Below are 22,308 nucleotides of genomic sequence, written 5' to 3' on the forward strand. Positions count from 1 at the left end.
ACTTGTGTAGTTTGAGTTGTAAACATTGTAAGAAAATTAGCTCACCTTTTCTTTTAACTTGAAAGAATAATCAACAAAGTAGTATTCACACTTGAGTATATGACAGACATTTTCTTGAAAATTAATGAAGCAAGCCAATCACTTCATGGAAAACTGCTGATGGTATTTGTTTGCCAATGAAAATATTGAAGCTTTCAAGTGAAAATTAATGTAGGAAAACTTGTTTTTATTGTCCTTAATGACTTCACAGTACTTTAAATTTTCCAGTGAGATCAGTGATAATATTTACTTACAAAGGTGATCTTTTTTTTTAATAAGTTAATTTTTTATTGGTGTTCAATTTACCAACATACAGAATAACACCCAGTGCTCATCCCGTCAAGTGACAAAGGTGATCTTTTTGATGTTTAATCAAAACCCTTACATATATGTGTGTGTATATATATATATATACACATTATATATATATAATCCATATATATATATATAGATTATAAGTATAAGGAAGCTCAGGGACACCTGGGTGGCTTAGCAGTTGAGGGCCTGCCTTCGGCTTAGGGTGTGACCCCGGGGTCCCGGGATCGAGTCCCACATCCGGGTCCCTGCATGGAGCCTGCTTCTCCTGCTGTCTGTGTCTGCCTCTCTGTGTTGTGTCTTTCATGAATAAATAAATAAAATCTTAGAAAAAAAAAGTATAAGGAAGCTCTGCATAACTCAGTGAATCAGTATTTTCTAAAAGACAAATGCATAATGTCACAAAATCACATGCAGATGAAGGGTCCATTCAAAGTACAAGAGAGTCATAGTACAGAATACAAAACTCATTGATGGGGTTTCAATTTCCAGTAACCCTTAAGGAAGTTATTCCTTTTAGAATTTTGGCGTAATACTTGTTTTGGGGTGATACTACAGTTACCCAAAAAGGCTACTGAAATACTCCTTCCTTTCCAACTGTGTATCTGTGTGAGGCTAGATTTTTGTTACATACTTCAAATAAAACACCGTGTGACAAAAGAGTGAATGCGGTAGCAGGTGAGGTGACAGCTGTCTTCTGTGAAGCCATACCTTTAAAAAAGTGCCATTCTTTTCACTACTGTTTTTCATTTTGTAAAATATAATAAATTTTCATAAAACATATTAACATGTTTCAGAATTATTACTGTTATTTATTTTTATTTAGTTATCTTTAATTTTGTTAAGTTTTTATGTTAATTCCAGTATAGTTAATATACAGTGTTACAGTAGTTTCAGATGTATAATGTAGTGATTCAGTAGTTCTGTATATTATTCAGTGCTCATCATGATAAATGTGCTTTTACTGTTATTTTTAAATTAATGATTATTTAAAAGTCTTCTTATTTTAACTTCAAATATATAATATAAATAAGTATATGCACATAAACAAAAGCTCTTTGGGTTCCTCAATAATTTTTAAGAGTTAAAAGGAGACAAAAGATCAAAAAGTTTGAGAGCCACTATGTTTAAATAACCCTATTACTGAATGTATCAGCACTATAAATTTATCTATAGAAGTGGGGAAAAAAGGAAAACTTAGAGACTAACACAGCATCCTTAACTCCACTGCCCAGAGAGAACCATTGTTAACATTTTGCTATATTTCATTTTATTTATTTTTAAAGATTTTATTTATTTATTCATGAGAGACACAAAGAAAGGCAGAGACACAGGTAGAGGGAGATGCGGGTTCCCTGCGGGGATCCTGACGTGGGACTCGATCCAGGGTCTCCAGGATCATGCCCTGGGCTGCAGGCGGTGCTAAACCGCTGCGCCACCGGGGTTGCCCTTAGTCAAAGTTTTTAAAAAAGAATAACATATATCTTCTAATACCTGTTAACACTAGAACAGAATGGGTTTTCCTGCAGTTTTTTCTTGGACATAAGACATAAAACATTTTAGAAACTTCGGATACTCTCGCTTTGCGAGATCCTAGGCCCCAGGATCACCACCTGAGCCAAAGGCAGAGGCTCAACCCACTACATTTTATTTTAGACTTTCTATATAGTTTTGTTTTTATTTATATTTTCTATGAAATTGGAATAATTCTGCAGATAGTTTTTGTATCCTATTTAAAAATTTTAAGTAATAATTTGTAATTATCTTCTCATGTCATATTTTTAAAAAACATGAATTTTAATGGACTCACAGTATTTCACAGTATAACTTGATTGTACGAGAGTGTGTTTAAGTATTCCTCCATACTTAGACATGTACATTGTTGTCTTGCCTAATATAAATAACTTTTTTAATAATATCGTTGAATTTGTTCAATTTTTAGACTTATGTCTTAAGTTTTCTTTTGTAATTAAGGAAAAAAATTTCGTTGTTGAGTCAAAGTATGATTCAGCTTTGTTTTAAATCAGCTTGTTCTTCTCAAAGAATTTCATTTTAGGGAAAAAATCAGCATTCTTTTCTATTTGCCTTCTAGAAATTATTCTGTAAATATATATGAGCAGTTTCATTTCCATTTTCAAGGTAGCTTATATTGATCACTTCTGTTTTTAGACTGGAGAGAGTATTCAATTTATTATTCTTGCTTAGGCTTCAAGTAGCTGGTGTATAAAAACTACTCTTAAAACAGCTGAGGGCACCTGGGTGGCTCAGCAGTTGAGCATGTGCCTTTGGCTCAGGGCATGATCCCGGAGTCCTGGGATCGAGTCCCACATTGGGCTCTCTGCAGGGAGTCTGCTGCTCCCTCTGCCTGTGTCTCCGCCTCTCTCTCTGTCTCTCAAGAATAAATAAATAAATAAAAATATATTTAAAAAAAAAAACCCAGCTGAAACAAGTGGCTTTTTTTTTAAAGGGAGATCTCTTGATTGTGTTTGCATAGTATATTAGATTGAGAAAAAGATAGTTAACTGATTGCTTTTCTTCAATCAACTTTTAATTATCCCGAGGCAGATGATAAAAATTGCAGATTTGGTATGACCCTTATTTTGCTTTCAATCTCTTTCCATCAATATTTCATACATGTTCTTTGCCTACTGAGAAATCAAGAATGAAAAATAATATCTGAGAATTTTCTCATTAGTGACTTGCACTTATATCTAAAACTATAATGACAAACTTTCAGTGTATTTGAGGATTTAGATAGCCAAGATATATAATTCAGGACCAGTTTTTTCTCCCCCACTACCTTATTTGGCACATAGTCATCCCAAAGTGACTTTCACACCTAAACTTTAGGTTATCTTGTTAGTACTCCTGATTCTTCATCCATTAATTTTTTAGTTTGTTCCTTCATTTTTGCAGTCACTTGAAATGTAAATGTTACCAAAATCATAGTAATTATAAAAGTAATTGGAATGATGGAACAAAAAAAATTATGCAGTTTTGAAATTCCTTTAGATAAAAAAGCTTAAATTATACTTCAATTAGAATAGTGTTTTTTTCTTTTCATTTCTAAATTTGTATTTATTTATTAAATAATTGATTTATTTTTTAGGAACAGAAAAAGTTTTCCATTGTTCACTGTATCATTTTCCCAGGCTAAACTTCCACTGAACCACCAAAGCATTCAAGGTATGTTTTTATGTGTAGAGTCATATAGAGTAAATTTGTCTTTGTCTAAAAATGGAAGGCTTAATTAGGTATGGATTGATTTATTTGCATTAGTGGCTCTCAGAAGGCCAAATGGGAAGAGGTTACAAGTGTGGAAAATACAGGACATTTGGCCTTTTGAGAGTCATTAATGCCCTATGATACTATTGGCGTCTTTGCACTCTTATCACCACCCTCATTGAACTTCTGAGTCGGAAGTCTTTAACTGGCTATTCCTTTAAAAGTGCTATGGGCACCAGAATTATGACTTCATGGTGTTTCTTGCTGCTGTAAAGTTGATGTGAGTAGACACCCATAGAATTGGTAGTCCCCTTCCCTTCTGGCAGTTCATTGCAACACCCTCTGCCCGTCATTCCTCGCAGAGTGTTCAGAACAGAAAGTTCATTTTATTATTATCCTAGATTTTAGGTTAAATCACATATAAAGAAACTATGAAATTGTTAGCTAGGATAGCTAATTCTGTTTTAATACAATCATACAGTCTTCCTTCCAATTCAAAAGGTAATTGTAACCAAATTATAGAATGGTCAAAATAAACAAATTATCTCTAGTAATTGTTATAATTGTTTATAAGTTAAAATTCAGTTCCTCTAAGCATTTTCTTCTCATTTGCTACTTTAGAATTGTGTTTTATACGTAAATACATACTACTACTACATTTTGCCTCTTTCTAGTGTTAAATAGAAAATGTACAAAACCTTTTAATAATTTATTAAAGGATAGACAAAAACTCAAGAAAAAATTTTAATTTATAAAAACTAAGAACATTTTGTAGTTAGAAAATGAGAATTCTTTCAAATATGTTTATTTTTAATACAGTAGTCAAAGGTAGTATACTGTATACCAGCTTATCACATTGTTAAAATACTATTGGCATAAAAGAATGATCATTTTGATGATGAGATGATTAAAAACAACATAGAAATAGTTGGCATTTGAGGATGTTCTTTACAATTCAGAGAAGAAGAGGATGTAGTCTTATTCTCTCATTTTAAACTAATGCCCCAAGGATCTGACAGTTTAAAAACAACAAAAAAGATAATTGAAGATGTATCTATTACAGTGTTTCTTTCATTTGTACTAAATTTTAAACGACCAGAGATAAAACTTTAAATGAGAAGGTATACATAATAGGACATATTACCATTATCGCTTGGCACAAAGGATTCTAATGCAAGGATAAGAAGTTATTTATTCTTAATAATGTTTTGCTCATCATCCTGTGAGGGTGTGCAATACCATGATGTTAACCCTCCTAGCATTTTTCATAGCTTATCATCATCAAATGACAAAGGTGAAGCAAAGCAAAACAAAATCAAAAAAATAAAAAAGAGATTTTTGCATGATGTGAAGCTCAGCAAGCATATTTATACTTATTTTTTCACCTGAAAAATCTGTCTTGCTTGTGGGATGCATGCTAAGGTTTAGCACATAATTCCTTGGCTTATGCTGTAGCTCTTGATATTGCCTAATCAAAAGAAACCAAAAGAATGACTCAAACATATGCTTGAAACACCAGTGAGCCCTAACTTCCTACCTAATTATGTCATAGTGCTGGGCCTTGATGGTGAAGGTTGGAGGCAAAAGGTGTGAAGTTGGAGAAATACCTTTTTTCCTGATACTCCTTCAGCTTCACTTGGTATGAGTTGCAGAGGGAGCAAGATGAAAAGGCGATGATAAAGTGGAATTCACTTTAAGACAACTTCTTGATTCCCTTTGGCCCTATATGGGTTTCTTTTCATGCCTAATTTGACAGCATGAATTTAATTTATATTCTATTACTTATAATGGAGGAGATAATGACCCTGAAAAAGTAGATATGATTATTCCTCCTATAGTTACATATACATAGAATAACTCAGCCAAAATAGAGAGGCTGGCTTTTAGCTAAACTAATTCTAAATAATTATAGTTTTACATATTTTCATGAAAGTTTTAAGAAATGAAAGAATTTTCTTTTTCTTTTTTTAAGAATTTTCTTTTGTAACTCTATTGCCCCCGTGATACTTTTATACCAATAAGTAAGTATAATAGTTACATATATTGCATGAATGCATTTCAAGTTATATTGATTAAGAAATGCTAAGTAAGCATGTTTTTAGTGCTTTAATAAAACTGGAATAAAACATATTGTTATCTTCCAGGGCCTGAGGCCGAAAATTCTGAAATTTTGCCAAACCCAGAAAAGGTTGGTCTATGTAACAGAGATTAGCTATGCAGATCATGTGTTTAGATTATATTTAAACATTATATTGATTAGGGTGCCTGGGTGACTCAGTCAGTTAAGCATGTGCCTTTTTGGCTCAGGTCATGATCCAGGGCCCTGGGATCAAGTCCTGCATTGGGCTCCCAGCTCAGCGGGGAGTCTGCTTCTCCCTCTCCCTGCTCATGCATGCTCTCTCTCTCTCTCCCTCCCTCCCCCTCTCACCCTCACCCCTTCTCTCAAAAAAATCTTTTTAAAAAATTGTATTGATTAAAGTATCAAGCCCATTTAGGTTCTTTCCTTGCATAAGAATATGACTAAACCATTACAATAGACAGAAATATATTCTTGTCTAAAAATCCTTTCCAGTGTTTCTTATACTGTTCTTCCTTATCTCTAATAAAATCATATTTTCTTGATCTGTGTTTTTGTATTTTAATTCTGGTATAGTTAATATCCAGTGTTATATTATTTTCAGGTGTACAGTATAGTGATTCAGCAATTCTGTAAATTAGTGCTAATCAAGATAAGTGTACTCTAATTCTCTTCACCTATTTCACCCATCCTCCCCATCCACCTCCCTTCTGATAACCATCTGTTTGTACTCTATAGTTAAGAATGTTTTTGGGGAATCCCTGGGTGGCTGAGCGGTTTGGCGCCTGCCTTTGGCCCAGGGCACGATCCTGGAGTCCCGGGATCGAGTCCCGCGTTGGGCTCCCGGCATGGAGCCTACTTCTCCCTCTGCCTGTGTCTCTGCCTCTCTCTCTCTATCATGAATAAATAAATAAAATCTTTAAAAAAAATGTTTTTTAGTTTGCCTCTTTGTTTTGTTTCTTAAATTCCACATAGTGAAATCGTATTGTATTTGTCTTTCTCTAAATTATACTCTCTAGATCAATGTATGTTGTTGGAAATGGCATGATTTCATTCTTTTTTTTTATGGCTAATAATGTTCTTGTGTACATATATATCATTACTTCTTTATCCATCTGTCAATGGACACTTGGGCAGCCTCCATAATTTGGCTATTGTAAATAAAGCTGCAATAAACAGAGGGATGCATATATCCTTTCAAATTGGCATTTTCATATTCTTTGGGTAAATGCCCAGTAGTGCAGTTAGTGGATCATACAGTAATTCTATTTTTAATTTTTTGAGGAATCGCAGTGCTGTTTTCCACAGTGGCTGCACCAGTTTGCATTCCCTCCAGTAGTGCACAAGGGTTCCTTTTTCTCTATATCCTCACTTGTTTCTTGTGTTTTGATTTTATCTATTCTGACAGGTGTGAAGTGATACCTCATTGTGGTTTTGATTTTGTGTTTCCCTGATAAATTAGTGTTATTGAGCATGTTTTCATGTGTTTGTTGGCCATCTGTATGTCTTCTTTGGAGAAATGTCTATTCTTGTCTTCTGCCCATTTTTAAAATTCTATTATTTGGGGGTTTCTTTGTATTGAGCTGTATAGGTTCTTTGTGTATTTTCGGTGCTAACTAACTCTTTATCAGATATGTCATTGCAAATATTTTGTCCCAATCTTTTAGTTTTGTTGATTATTTGTTGTTGTTTGTTGACTCTTTCCCTTGCTGTATTGCTATAAACTTCCTTCTTGGAACTGCTTTTGCTGCATCCCAAACTTTTGGACTGTTGTGTTTTTGTTTCATTTGTCTCCATGTATCTTTTTATTGATTTATTTGTTCATTTGTTTTTTAACAAAAGATTTTGTTTATTTATTTGAGAGAGACAGGGATAGCAAGAGAGAGCACTGGCTGGGAAGAGAGGGAGAAACAGGCTCCCTGCTCATTGGGGCTCCATCCCAGGACCCTGGGGTCATGACCGGAGGCAAAGGCAGGTACTTAACCAACAGAGCCACCCAGGTGTCCCTATGTATCTTTTTTTTTTTTTTTTAAGATTTATTTATTTATTTGAGAGAGAGAGAGACGGAGGAGCAGCAGAGGGAGAAGGAGAAACTCTAAGCAGACTCGAGTCACCACAGAGCCCAATGTGGGGCTTGATCTCATGACCCAGAGATCATGACTTGGGCGGACACCAAGAGTCGGATGACTAACTGATTGCAGCACCCAAGTGCCCCTTATTTGGCTTTACTTATTGTTGTGGGCAGTATGTGGTTCTTGTGTTGCTAGTGACCCAGTTTGGGAAACCTTGGGATTGAATTGAGTCAGACAGACCAGGCATTAGTCAGAGAGGCAGTATCACCAAACTGCAGGGCACATTCCCTGTGTTGTCCCCCTAGAAGCTTTTGTTGGTGGGCAATGCCTGCAGTTAGACCAGCATTTTGCCCCTAGCCCACTGCTGGAGTTGCATTTGGACTGATAATGTGTGATTGTCTTTCCTTCTCCTTGAAGCAAGAGTCACTTTGGAGTGGTGTTGGCCCCTACTGGGGCTGCTTACACCCTGGGAGGCTCATTGCATTGTTTTGTTTGGACTCTGGCAGATAGTTTATTGGAAAGGGTGGATCCATAAAATCTGCAGGAGTGGGAGGTGCATTGTTTAGCAAGTTAGGTAGCAAGTGTCTGCATCCTGTCCTGCTGGTTCCCCCACATGGGCTTGTGCTTCAGCTGGGGGTGGACGGGGTAGGAAATGGCACCTGTCAGCTCCTTTGTTTCTGGTGAGGTCTTGCAAGGATCCCTGCCCCTCCATCACATGCTCTGAGATGAATAAACAAATCTCCCACCCCTGTTCCCCAGGAATTTTTCAAATTGCTGCTGCTTTGGTGTATCTCTGCAGGCTGTTTTTTTGTGCTGTTTCTTTAAGTGGGGACTGTTTCACCCTTCTGACAGAGCCAGCAAATTTTGAAAGTTCTAGGTTTTAAGTCCCAGTGGTTGTAAGAACTCAAGAAATTCGACCCCTTTGGTTTTCAAAGCCAAATATTATGGGAATTTGTCTTCCTCATGCAGGCTTCCTCTCAGTGTGATAGTATGTTTTTCTCCTATCTCCATCCCAGTGGAGTTCCTCCCTCCCAGAGAGGGTCCTGCAGGTCTGTTTAGCTCCCCACTACATCTCTGCCCTTCCTACTGTCTTCGGTCTGGCCTTTTCTCTATACATAGCTATGGAGTTTGTTCTGCCAGTGTTTGGGTCATTTTCTGAATTATTTACACCAGTGTAAGTTTACTTAGTTGTATCTGTGGGATGAGGTGAGCTTAGGGTCCTTCTACTCCACCATTTTCCTTAGAATGTACCTTGATCTACATTTCATATCCAGTGTTTTTAGTCTCATATATCTAGAAGAGAAGTATGAAACTTATCAAACTAATTGCTGAGATGATGTAGCTAAAACACCTTCTGTTGGTTTGTCTGTTACCACAGTTCATTTAATTTTTCTGCTAGATACCGCTTTTGCACATATACTGAGTTCTCGTTCACGTTTTGCTTTCTGTTTGGTGCTATTGGGGAATCAGAGGACTGTAAGACGGACTGTCCACAGCAGACTCAAGCAGTCCAGGACTTCCCCAGGTCAACCCTGGCAAGCCTGTACCTTATTTGATCTTAACTATACCTTATACATTACCACCTCCATGTCTTTGTTCAAGTCAGGAGCCAAAAAGCAAGGGAAAGAACATAAAATTTGGAACCAGATAGTGTGTGTTTCAAGGAAAAATATGTCCATTTTCATGTGTAGAATACCAATAGCAATACCCATTTCACAGGATTATTGTGAGGACTGAGAACAATGATAGCCCATGGCATCTGGTACCTACTTGATCCTTAATATGTGTTTTACCCTTCTTCTCCACTTTTAAAAATCTTTAATTTTTGGGTCAAGTCCTTTTTCCTGTATGGTTCTATCTTAGATAACTTTGGTGATCTTGACCAAAGTAATTGCTCCATCTTAAGAGTTCATTATTCATTGACTACATCAGTATTTGTCCATCACTTGGATCCTATGACATTAATCGATCTTGTCAGAAAAAGGATCTCTATGGACAAAGAAGTTTGGAGAACACTATATCCTGAAGTCTCAGAGATTTTAATGCACATGCTCTGAAAAGTCTTGCAGTAAAGAAACCTAATTACCTTGGTTTAACCAACCATTTTTTAGCAACCGTGAAAACCCTTCACTGCCTTCTGTTTCTTCCTTCCAGAAAACTTCTTGTAACACACCAGGCTCTTTTGTTCGTGCCATTCATTTGAGTTCATACAGTGTTTTTGTTTTTGTTTTTGTTTTTTACCTTATTTATATTTATTTATTGTCTTATGTATTTATTCCCTTAATCTTCATTTAGAAATTAAGTTCCTTTAGGGCAGAGTCCAATATATATACTTTATTACATCTATGGCCTTGAATTTAGTAGATATAATTTCTTCAGATAGGAGGGCGACCTTGTACTGTGATTTAAAAAATGGATAGAATCTGATTCTTAAGTTTTTTTTTTTTTAATTTTATTTATTTATTTATGAGAGACACAGAGAGAGGCAGAGACAAAGGCAGAGGGAAAAGCAGGCTCCCTGCAGGGAGCCATGTGGGACTCGATCCCGGGACCCTGGGATCATGCCCTGGGCCAAAAGCAGGCGCTCAACTGCTGAGTCACCCAGGTGCCCCAAGGTTCTTGAGTTTTTTTCTAAATTTTCTAAAATGTATAGTTTACATTACTAAAAAATAACTGTATCTTTTTAAGGTTTGTATGGTGTATACAGAGAAGATAAATTATGGTAGGTAGAAAAGAGGGGGAAACAAAATGGTTTTCACTTCTTTTATTCAAATCAAATCAGAATACCAGAGAGCTTACAAATTATAATGTATTCTGTCAGAGTGGTGTGTCAGTGGAAGGTGGATTTGATATTTAGAAATAGCCAAAAATCATTGAAACCCATTCTATTATTTAAGGTCATGCAAATTAGCAGGTTTTTAAAAACAAGATTTTCTGTATTTACTTGAAAGAGACAGAGCACGAGTGGGGGAAGGGACAGAAGGAGAGAATATCCAAGCAGATTCCTGCTAAACGCAGAGCTCAACTCATCTCATAACCCATAAGATCAGGATCTGAGGTGAAACTTAGAGTTGAACACTGAAACAACAGAGCCACCCACACACCTCACAAATAAAGAGTATTCAGTGGTAAAAAAAAAATCAAATTATTAAGACTGAGTTTTTTGAATGGCCTAGAAAGGGTTTTCGAAAGCGATTTCAAAAGAGGAAGTCTAATAATATTTTGAGCATTGGAAAAATTCTAAGAACAGGTATAACCTGTGAAGATGATGTCTTTGAAAAGTAATGGTCACTTAGAAATAAAAGTTTTATGTTATGGGTTTAAATCAACCACAATGCAGAACTAGGGCTGCATAGTGGTTGAGTGCATATGCCATAGCTAGGGCTCATAAAATTTACATAGAGCTGTGTCTTTGTTTCTCCCCCTTTCCCTTCTGATCTTCTCTCCTTTGGCCTTTTTACTTCATATTTATACATTCAACAGAGGTGGGTATTAAAAAGAAGGTGAAACTATCCAATTTTATTCCTGTTTAATGATTTTTATAAAATTTATTAGTGAGTTTTAAAAAGTTTTATCTATTGATTGATTTTTTAGTAGTCTGCTCACCCAGCGTGGAGCCCAATGAAGGGCTTGAACCCACCACACTGAGATCGAGACATGACCTGCGATCCAGAGTCAGAAGCTTACCTACTGAGCCACCCCAATAGTGATTTTAGGCAATGGAGAATTTTGCAATTATTAACTGCAATGAAATTTTGAGATGAGCTACTAATTATTAATTAAGATTAGCTACTAAGTATTCATGCCATCTCTGCCTCTTCTCTTAGCAGATATAATTTAAACTTAGCTGAATAGATAATTGGCATCTATAATTATGACTCTGCTAGTTTTACTCTTGGTCCACTGTGAATGTTTAGCCATGTATTCAGAATCATTAGCAATTTGGTATAGGAAATTAGTAAAGAAAAATATTTTTATTTTTGGAAGGGGAAGAAAATTGATAAAACTTTTTAGTGGTAATTTACTAGAAAACTATGAAGTTTTCATTTTAAAATTTGAAATATGTTCTATTGATGGAATTTCTATTTGGAATACACAGGAACTAAGCACAGACAGCAACTCTCCTGAAATTAGCTTTCTCTCAGGTACTGCTACTAAAGTATCTGATGTGATGGTTGTAAAGGAGAAATCGTTAGTGGAGCCAAAGGAGATCTTAGCAGTACCAAATAAGTTTTCTGAGTCTGGAAAGGAAGCCCTGTTGACCATGAATTCTGAAGAAACCCAGGATGAAGAAAGTTCTCTTAAAACCTTTGTGTCTGCCTTAGAAAAGTTACTTACATCACCAGAAATCCCACAGGAGGAAAGACTGTTTGAAATAATGAGTGATTTTGAATCTAAAGAGTTGACCAACCCATTGAGCAACTCTCCGAGTTCCACATCAGTATCTTTGACATGTCACAGAGATTTACTAGAAAACCCAAAGGATGATGGGTTGCCAGCTGAATTGTTAGCAGCCCTAAACACGTTATCAGAAGGCAACGTGGAACCCATCTGTCACAGAGAAGAGGGAGGCAGCAGTCTCAGTGCTGGAAATGAATATTCAGGAGGGGAACCCAAGATGTCTCAGACCAGTGAAGATTGTACACAAATAACTGAGGTGAATTCTGAATCTCTTTGTTCTGCTCCACTCTTTGAACAAGATTCCAAGGTAGGGGAGCTGCAAGATAAGCATCTTTCACCACAGCATGTAAATTCAAGTGTAAGTTTATGATTTTGCCTTTTATATTGACCTTTACCAAGTTTTCATTACCCATATACTTTATTTTAAATTGAAGTCTTCTTCCCAAATATTAACACTCAGAAGATGCTTTTTGAATTTGAAGCACAAACTGATCTTTCTCGAGGTTCCAGGGGTAGAATTTTCAAGGAGTTTAAATGTAAAATATATGTTTCTTATCAAAGACCTTAGAAAACATATCATTAGATTGCTTACACATAGGAAGGAAATAATTATTTGCCAGAATTTTTTTTCTGTTAGCTCAGAAAATATGCCTACCTGGGTGCAGAGTAGGGATGAGATACCCCACATTAATTTCTAGTTGAGAATAGAATATATGCGGTTGAACTGTCCCAAGAGGGAAAATGTTATGCCTGGTTTCAGCAGAACTTTGCAATCTATGTCTGAGGATGCTGTCCTGGGGTTTAGAATTCCTGCAGTAGTATGGCTAGAGACCCTGCAGTGGGCTACCACTAGCCGGGTCCCTTTTGTATGCTGACATTTTTTTTTCCTTTATAAAGGAATTTTATTTTTTTTTCCTGACTGCAATAGTAATACACTGTCATTATATATATAAAAAAATCAAACATTACAGCAATATACATAATTATATAATAAAAAGTCCACATTTCAGAGATAATCACTATTAACAGTTTGGTGTATCTGTCTCCAATATTTTCTATGCGTGTTATATATAAGTTTATTTTTATATAAATGAGACTATATTATACATAATGCTTTGCAACTTTTAAAAAATATTTTTTATTAAGGTACAGTTGACATTTTGCAACTTGTTTTTTAAATTTTGTAATACATCTTGGTTATCTGGGTCAGCAAATGTAGCATACTTCTTAAATCTTTTTACTTGCTATGGATATTTTATGTGTGTGTGTACATATACAAAACATAATTTATTTAATTCAATAATGATGGTCATTTGAATTCTTTTCTTTCTTTCTTTTTTTTTTTATTTTTTATTACCAGGCTACTTTTATGAATGTCCCTGGGACGATGTGAATAAAATGTTACTAAGCTCATGTTGCAAAATACATACCTGGCATAATCCTGCATGCAATTCTCATAAAAAACATGGGGATCCCTGGGTGGCTCAGTGGTTTAATGCCGCCTTCAGCCCAGGGCATGATCCTGGGGTCCCAGGATCAAATCCCACATTGGACTCCCTGCATGGGGCCTGCTTCTCCCTCTGCCTGTGTCTCTGCCTCTGTCTCTCTCTGTGTCTCTTATGAATATGTAAATCTTTAAAAAAAAAAAAACATGTCAAAACAGGTATAGTAAAACTAAAAAAAATCCAGAAAAAGAAAGATTAATCATGGGGATAGGGCATGAAGGTTAAATTAAACACTCCAGTATTTAATCTGAAAAGAGGTAATATAAATAAAATGTAGATGATTACAATTGATTGGTATTAATAGAGTGGGCATGAATTTAGCAACTATTACAAAAAAAGAAACCCTTTATTTTTTTTTATTTTTTATTTTTTTAAGAAACCCTTTAAAAGCAAAAAAGAGATTGGTTTAGAACAAATAAATACACTTGCTCAGCTGTAATAAAAATATGGAACTTGTTATCCTGAAAAGCTTTGCAAGCTGGATATATAAATAAGCTCAAGAAAGGTTTACATGATATGTATAAACATATATATGTATCTACATGAAAGTCAAATCTATAATGGATTATTAAGGGGAGATTAGAGCCATTCATGTTATACTGGTAACCTTTTAAAATCAGTATAATGGAGGGTTATATGCAATCTTTTCCCATGAAATAATACTTCCTGCTGTCAAACAACAAACATTGGACTAAATGGAACATGGATCTGGTCTATTATGACGTTTCTATTGTTTTTTTTAAGTCTCTCATCATTTTTTGCTACCTATTTCCTGTGAAATTAAAGCACCCAGAGTAACCTTAGTTTTTGTTTTGAATTTTAAGGTTGAATATCAATAAATTTTTTACTTATGCTCTTCTTGTCTTTTAAATCTGCATGGTCTTTTATTATTAAATTTTAAAACTATGTGGTCTGTGGATTTTTGTACTTTATCTTACAAGAGGCATTTTTGTGTAATCAAAGGATAAGATAAAACTTAATTTCTTTTCATTTTAAATTTTTTGCATGGGGGAAATCCCTGGGTGGCTCAGCGGTTTGGTGCCTGCCTTTGGCCCAGGGTGTGATCCTGAGGTCCCAGGATCAGGTCCCGCAATTGGACTCCCTGCATGAAGCCTGCCTCTCTCTCTGCCTGTGTCTCTGCCTCTCTCCCTCTGTGTCTCTCATGAATGAATAGATAGAATCTTAAAAATAAATAAATAAATAAATAAATAAACAAACAAACAAATAATTTTTTTTGCATTGTTATGATTTTTGTGTATGTATTTACATCTTATTACAGATTCTAGGAGATCCAAATCCATTTGGGTTGCAAACTTTGGTTCATCAAAATGTCCCCTCTTGTGATCCACTAAACAACAAGGGAAATTCAAATTCAGTGGAAAATAAATCTGATCAAGACATTCCACGTGTGCTAAGGAGATCATCCAGACTGAAAGGCAGAGATGCAAAGCACATAGATGACGTGTATAAGATGCCAGAAAAGATTTTACCCAAGATACTTGTCTGTGAGGATCAAACAACTAATAACTCTTCAACTAAGAATTTCAGGTATGCAACCAAATTATATCTTTATCTCCAGGTATGCTACAGACCTTAGAGATAAATTCTATGCTTAGGACACTAGAGTCAGTGTACAATTATCCCTAAGTGAAGAACTTTATTTTTTAGTATTGTTGCCTTAATTACTGTACAGTTTCTTTTTTTTTTTAACTCAGAAAACTCTTCTACTTTTTTTTTTTTTAAAGGACAGAGTAAAGGGAGATTTGTTGGATTTCAGCCTAATGCTAATTTCCATTCTTTCTTTTTAAATTAAGTTTAGTTAGCATCCATCATCACAGTTACAAAATTTTCTTTCTTGTCATGAGAATTTCTAAGATTTACTCTCTCAGGAACTTTCAGCTATACAATACAGTATTGTTCATTACAGTTACCATGCTGTACATTCCATCCCCAGGACTTATTTATCTTATAAATGGAAGTCTGTACTTTTTGATCCTTTACCCATTTCACCCACTCCCCACCCCCCTGCCTCTGTAAACCACCAATCTATTCTCTATATCTATGAGTTTGGGGATTTTTTTTAGATTCCACAAGTAAATGAAATCATATAGTATTTGTCTTTCTCCATCTGATTTATTTCACTTAACATAATGCCCTCTAGATCCTTTCACATTGTCACAAAAAGCAGAATTTCCTTTCCTATGGCTAAATAATATTCCATTTTGTGTGTGTATGTATATGTATATATGTATATGTTTGTGTGTGTTTATAGACCAATTTTCTTTATTCACTTATCCATCAGTGGATACTTAAGTTGTTTCTATGTCTTGGCTATTGTAAATAAAGCTGCAGTAGACACAGGGGTGCAGATACCTTTTCAAGATAGTAATTTTATTTCCTTTGGATAAATATTCAGAAGTGGAAATGTTGGATCATATGGTAGTTTCATTTTTTGTGTGTGAGAACCCTTTATACTGTTTTCCATAGTGCCTGCACCAAGTATATTCCCACCAATAATGCACATCCTCAACAACACTTGTTCTTTCAAACATTTATGAGGTAATATCTCATTGTGGTTTTTATTTGCATTTTCATGCTGATTAGTGATGTTGAACAGCTTTTCATGTACTTTTTGGCCATTTGGATGTCTTTGGAAAATTGTCTTTTTATTCCTCTTCCATTTTTGAATTGAATTGTTTATTTGCTGTTGAGTTGTAGGAGTTCCTTATATATTTGAATATTGAACCTTTATCAGATAGGTGATTTGCAAATATATTTTCCCATTCAGTAGCTTGCTTTTTTATTTTATTTTGTTGATGGTTTCCTTTGCAGTGAAGACAATTTTTAGTTTGATGTAGCCCTAGTTGTTCATTTTTGCTTTTGTTGCATTTGCTTCTGGTGCCAAATCCAAAATATTGCCCAGACTCATGTCAAGGTATCTATCCCCTGGGTTTTTTTCTCTGAGTTTTATGATTCCAGGTCTTAAAATCAAGTCTTTAATCCGTTTTGAAATGAAAGGATTGAGGCCCAGTCTCATGGTTTTACATTTAGCTATCCAGTTTCCCCAACATCATTTATTGAAAAGATTGTCCTTTCCTCACTGTATGATTTTGGCTTCTTTTTTTTTTATTTTTTTTTTATTTTTATTTATTTATGATAGTCACAGAGAGAGAGAGAGAGAGAGGCAGAGACACAGGCAGAGGGAGAAGCAGGCTCCATGCACTGGGAGCCCGATGTGGGATTCGATCCCGGGTCTCCAGGATCGCGCCCTGGGCCAAAGGCAGGCGCCAAACCGCTGCGCCACCCAGGGATCCCGATTTTGGCTTCTTTATTCTAAGTTAATTGACTAATATATATAGGTTTATTTCCTGGTTCTACTGTGTCCCATTCACCTATGTATCTGTTCTTATTCCAGTATTTTGCAGTTTTTGATCATGTAATCCCATATGACAAGTCCTCTTTTCTTGCAAAGAACCTATCTCTTCCCTAGGTGAATAGATAGTAGTATGCCAACTTGGGGAGTAAGGTGCAAGAGACTCTTGGAAATGACTGCTCCTAAAGGGGAGAAACCCACAGGTGGCACAAAGAAGAGACTAGAAATCACAATGACTGGCATGCCTGTCATAGAATTAGCTGCAGCTTACTTAGGAGCCATGTCCATATTTTAAACTGCCATGCTGCTTGACAGGATCTCAGTAAAATACCTTTCTATGTTAAAAATTGAGTTGAGATTTAGGATGATTCTCTGTGAATGGTTATAGAGAACATGATAATAATTTTAAAAATACATTTATTTTCCAAGAATGCAGGATCCTGCTTTAAAGATTCAAGGTAAAGGGAAGAATATGTATTCAACTAGACTCAAGAATAGAGAACAGATCAGGAGAAACCAAAATCTTGCTGGAAAAAAGGGTGAGGCATATTTGATTTCTTTTCTTTTTAACTAAATAACTTATAGAAACATAGAATTTTGGCACTGAAAAGTATTTAGAGATTATCTGTCTTAACTTTTTCATGTTACTGATGAGGAAGTTCATAGAGGTTAAGGATTTTTCCCAGCATTACATAGCTCATTAGTAGCATACCTAGGACTTGAACTAATAGTCTGTAGGCTGGTACTTTTTTCTATACTTCTACTTTGCAGAGAATAGTTACAGAACCCTTTTCAAATGTAGATATGTGACCTCTTTGTGATAAGACCAACCTAGCATAAGGCTTTGAGAAATTATACTAAGAGGAATAAATAGAGGAAAAGAGAAGGCAAAATTGTTATTCTTAGATGTTATTTCTTTGTTCGTATAAAACTCCAAAGAATAATCTAACAAATTATGAGAAACAATAAGGATCTAGAAATACTGGTTAAAATATAATAAAGGTATAACTGGTAAAATTGAAATAAGGGCTGTAGGTTAAATAATAATAATATAGTATTGTTAAATTTCCTGAATTTAGTAATAATTTGGTTATTTAAGAGAATGTCTTTGTTTTTAGAAAATATACACATAAGTATTAGTGAGTAAAGGGGTGTGGTATATGTAAGTTATCATTTCTGTATATGTGTGTGTTTACATACATTTATATAAAAAGGGAGATATGATGATGTAAACTGGGGGCAGAATACTAATAATGGGTGAATCTTTTGTTCTGTTTTTTTTGGCTTTTATTTTTAATTTAAATCAGTTAGCCAACATATAGTATATACTTAGTTTCAGATGTAGTGTTCGTTAATTTATTAGTTGCATATATTTTGTTCTGTTTTTATAGCTTTTTTTAAGTCTGAAATTTTTTCCTAATAAAACATGCAAAAAATTCAGTAAACCAAAACAAGACAAAAATAAATACCTTTCATAAATGTGTTACCCAGTTAGAAAAATATAGGAAGGGTCCCATTTATAACAATTATAAAAGAGAAAATACCAACTTATGTACCTAATAAGAAATGTGCCTTACCTCTAAGAAGAGAATTGAAAATTTTGCCAAAGGCAAAAAAAAGGACATTAAAAAAAAGACTTGAATAAATAGAAAAAAAGAATCTTATTCTTGACCATAAGAATTCAGTTTTGTAAGAAACCTATTTCTCCATATATTATTCTGTAAATATGTGAGAGCTCCATCAAAAACAGATTATTGTTTATTTTGTTTTGTTTTCCTCTATAAGACTGGACATTAGCTATGAAAATGTTATAAAATAATACTAAATATTATGAAAGACCAGCCTAGAAAATTCTGAAAAATTCTGAGTGGCTCAGTGGTTAGGCATTTGCTTTTGTGATCAGAGTTGTGATCCCAGGTTCCCGGGATCAAATTCTGCATCAGGCTCCCTGCAGGGAGCCTGCTTTTCCCTCTGCCTATGTCTCTACCTCTCTCTATGTATCTCTCATGAATAAATGAATAAAATCTTTCTTAAAAATTCTGGAAAATAAAAGCACAAGGGAGTATGGAGAGACAGGAATCTGCTATACATAATATAAAAGCAATTAGAAAGCTATGGAAATTAAAATAGTTTGGTACAGGTACAGAAATAGACAAGTCAGTGAAACAGAATAGAGTTTAGATGTAGAAGCCAGATACAGTGTGAATTTTGGAGGAGGTGTATAATAAAGATGGCATCTCAAATTAGTGGCAAAAGGAAGGACCAAGCAATAAATAGTGAAAACCTAAAATTGGATGAATAACTATGATAGTCCTTATACTAAACTTAATTCCATTTTGGCCAAAGATTAAGTGAACAAAAAAAAATTTTCTTATAAGAAAACTTAAGTGAATCCTTTTATAATCTTTGAGGAGGAAAAAAACCTTTTTAAAGAATGATAAACCCAGAAGCCAGAAGGGAAAAGAATGACAAAATTGACTACATACATTTTAGAAAAATTGTATAGAAAAATACCTAAGGAAAACCAAACATCAAATACAGAAGAAATATTAGTAATGCATAACAAAGGGTTAATTGCACTAACATGAAAAGAGCTCTTACAAAATAATAAGGTTAAAAAAATGGATAGGGAATGTGGAAAAAAATGTACATATAAATAATGGGATCACCTGGGTGGCTCAGTCAGTTAAGCATCTGACTCTTGGTTTTGGCTCAGGTAATGATAGCCCTGGATCAGGCTCCTTGCTCACAGCTGAGTCTGCTTGAGATTCTCTGCCCCTCCCTCTCTCAATGCCCCTCCCCAGCTTATGCATGCTCACTCTCTTTCTCTCTCTCTCTCAAATAAATAAGTAAATAAATAAATAAAATATTTTAAAAAATAACTGAAAAGATCAGAATGTTACATATGATTTTAAAATATAAATTAGGAAAAAAATATAAATTAGGATGTATAGTTTTCACTAAGAGAATGTCAAAGGTTTAAACATTTGCAAATTCCCAGTGGCAAGAATGTTGAAAAAGTAAGCATTCTCATATGTTGTTGGTAAGAGTCTAAGTTTGTTGTCTTTTTTTTAAATGCTTACTTATTTATTTGAGAGAGAAATCTGGAGAGAACCAGAGGGAGAGGGACAAGCAGACTGGGCTGAGCACCAAGCTTAACATGAGGCTCAGTCTCAGGACCCTGAGATCATGACCTGAACTGAAACCAAGATGCTTAACTGACAGAGCCACTTAACTGCCCCTGTTCAGTCTTTTCACAGGACAGTTTATTTACATTCATCAGACCTTTAAGTCAAAATTCTTGAATTATCAATTCTACCTGGGTGGCTCAGTCGGTTGAGCGTCCAACTCTTGATTCAATCCAAACTTCTAGGCCCAATTCCTTGTGGATTAGTCTGCTAGGGTTACCATAACTAGATACCACAAATTGGATGGTTTAAATGACAAATTTATTTTCTCACAGTTCTGGAAGCTAGAAGTCCAAGATCAAGGTAATAAAAAATTCTATTTCTGGCAAGACCTCTCTATCTGGCTTGTAGAAAGCCACCTTCTCAGAGTGTCCTTCCTGCATGTAGAGAGCTCTGGTATCTCTTCCTTTTTTTAAATAGGAACACAAATCCTATTCTACTATGGCTTCAACATGTGAATTTTGAGGGGATGCAGTTCAGTTCATAACACTTTTCATCGTGAATTCTGCCAGACATTTAAGGAATAAATAACAACAGTTTTCCACAAACTCTTCCAAAAAGTTGAAGATAAGGAAGTACTCCTTAATTCATTCTATGAAGCCACTAATAAACTGAAAGTAAAATCAAAAACATCATAGGAATGGAAAATTACAGATGACTATGTCTCATAAACATAGATGCAAAAATCTAAATGCAACTTTAGCAGATCAGTTTCAACATTGTATATACATCATGACAGAGTGAGGTTTATCCCAGGAATGCAGGATTAGTTTTACCATTTGAATATCAATCACTGTAATTCACTAATAAGCTAAAAAAGAAAATACCATATTATCATCTCAAGGGATGCTGAGAAGGCATTTGACAACACCTAACATGTTTCACTGTTGAAAACTCCCTGCAAACTTAGAGGGGAACTTTGTCAACCTGACAAAGAGCATCCAGAAAAAAATTTAGGTAGTAAAGTTTGATACCATAGTATCAAAAAATGTGAAATACCTATGAGATAAATTTGATAAACTATGCAAAAGACAGGTACACTGAAACTTACAAAACATTATTCAGAGAGATCAAAGAAAATTTAATGGAGAGAAATAGAGATATATTGCTTCGTTCATCAGTCAGAAGACTCAATATTGTTTTGTTGAGGGGTATTTTGGAGAGGGTAAGAGAGAGAGAAAATGCCAAGCAAGCTCTACACCCACTGTGGGGCTGGACACAGGGCTTGATCTTACAACCCTGAGATCACAAACTGATTCAACATCAAGAGTCAGACGCCCAACCTACTGAACCATCCAGGCAACCCAGAAGACTCAATATTGTAAAGACGCTATTTCCACTCGGGTATTATATATGAATTCTACACAATCCCAATCAAAATTCCTGTAAGGTTTTTTGTAGAAATTTACAAGGTGGTTCTAAAATTCATATGGAATGCAAAGGACCTAAGAATGGTAAAATGGTTCTGAAAAAGAACAAAGTTAGAGAGCTAACGCTGCCTGATTTTAAGAATTATATGGTGGGATAGGTTGCCGGAGTAGCTCAGTCAGTTAAGCATCCAAAGTCTTGATTTTGGCTCAGGTCACGATCTTGGGGCCATGGAATCAAGCCTACATTGGGCTCTGCGCTCAGCATGAAGTCTGCTAGTACTATCCCTCTGCTCTTCTCTTGGTGTTCTAACCTTTCTCTCTCTCTCTTTCTCTCTCTCTCATAAATAAATAAATAAGTTCTTTTTTTAAAAATTTTTATTTACTTGTGATAGAGAGAGAGAAAGAGAGAGAGAGAGAGAGGGGCAGAGACACAGGCAGAGGGAGAAGCAGGCTCCATGCACTGGGAACCCGATGTGGGATTCGATCCCGGGTCTCCAGGATCGCGCCCTGGGCCAAAGGCAGGTGCCAAACCGCTGCGCCACCCAGGGATCCCAATAAATAAGTTCTTTAAAAAATTATATGGGGGGACACCTGGGTGGCTCAGTCAGTTATGCATCATACTCTTGATTTCGTTATGACCTCATGGTTGTGAGATGGCCATTCTGGACATGGAGCCTGCTTGGGATTCTCCCTCTCCCTTTCCCTCTGCCACTTTTCCCCTTCCCTGCTCACAGGCTCCCACT

The 22,308-nt window shown here is 35.4% G+C and overlaps 1 protein-coding gene across 8 annotated transcripts in view; it reads left to right on the forward strand.

Annotated features, from left to right (window-relative positions):
* The window catches only part of ANKRD31 (ankyrin repeat domain 31), a 118,928-nt gene that overhangs the window by 20,604 nt on the left and 76,016 nt on the right, over nucleotides 1–22,308 (forward strand). For 6 of the 8 annotated variants that reach the window (XR_012015920.1, XM_072795029.1, XM_072795060.1 and 3 more), the window contains 5 exons: nucleotides 3,464–3,540; nucleotides 5,724–5,767; nucleotides 11,828–12,487; nucleotides 14,914–15,182; nucleotides 17,437–17,546. Coding sequence is in view for 7 of the 8 variants with exons in the window: in XM_072795029.1 (XP_072651130.1) it covers nucleotides 3,464–3,540; nucleotides 5,724–5,767; nucleotides 11,828–12,487; nucleotides 14,914–15,182; nucleotides 17,437–17,546 (1,160 nt within the window). In the remaining variant the exon portion in view is untranslated. The remainder of the gene's footprint in view (nucleotides 1–3,463; nucleotides 3,541–5,723; nucleotides 5,768–11,827; nucleotides 12,488–14,913; nucleotides 15,183–17,436; nucleotides 17,547–22,308) is intronic. The other 2 variants (XM_072795037.1, XM_072795066.1) reach the window with 2 other exon arrangements.

This window comes from Canis lupus, chromosome 2 (genome assembly GCF_048164855.1).
Source record: "Canis lupus baileyi chromosome 2, mCanLup2.hap1, whole genome shotgun sequence".
Classification (NCBI taxonomy): Eukaryota; Metazoa; Chordata; class Mammalia; order Carnivora; family Canidae; genus Canis; species Canis lupus.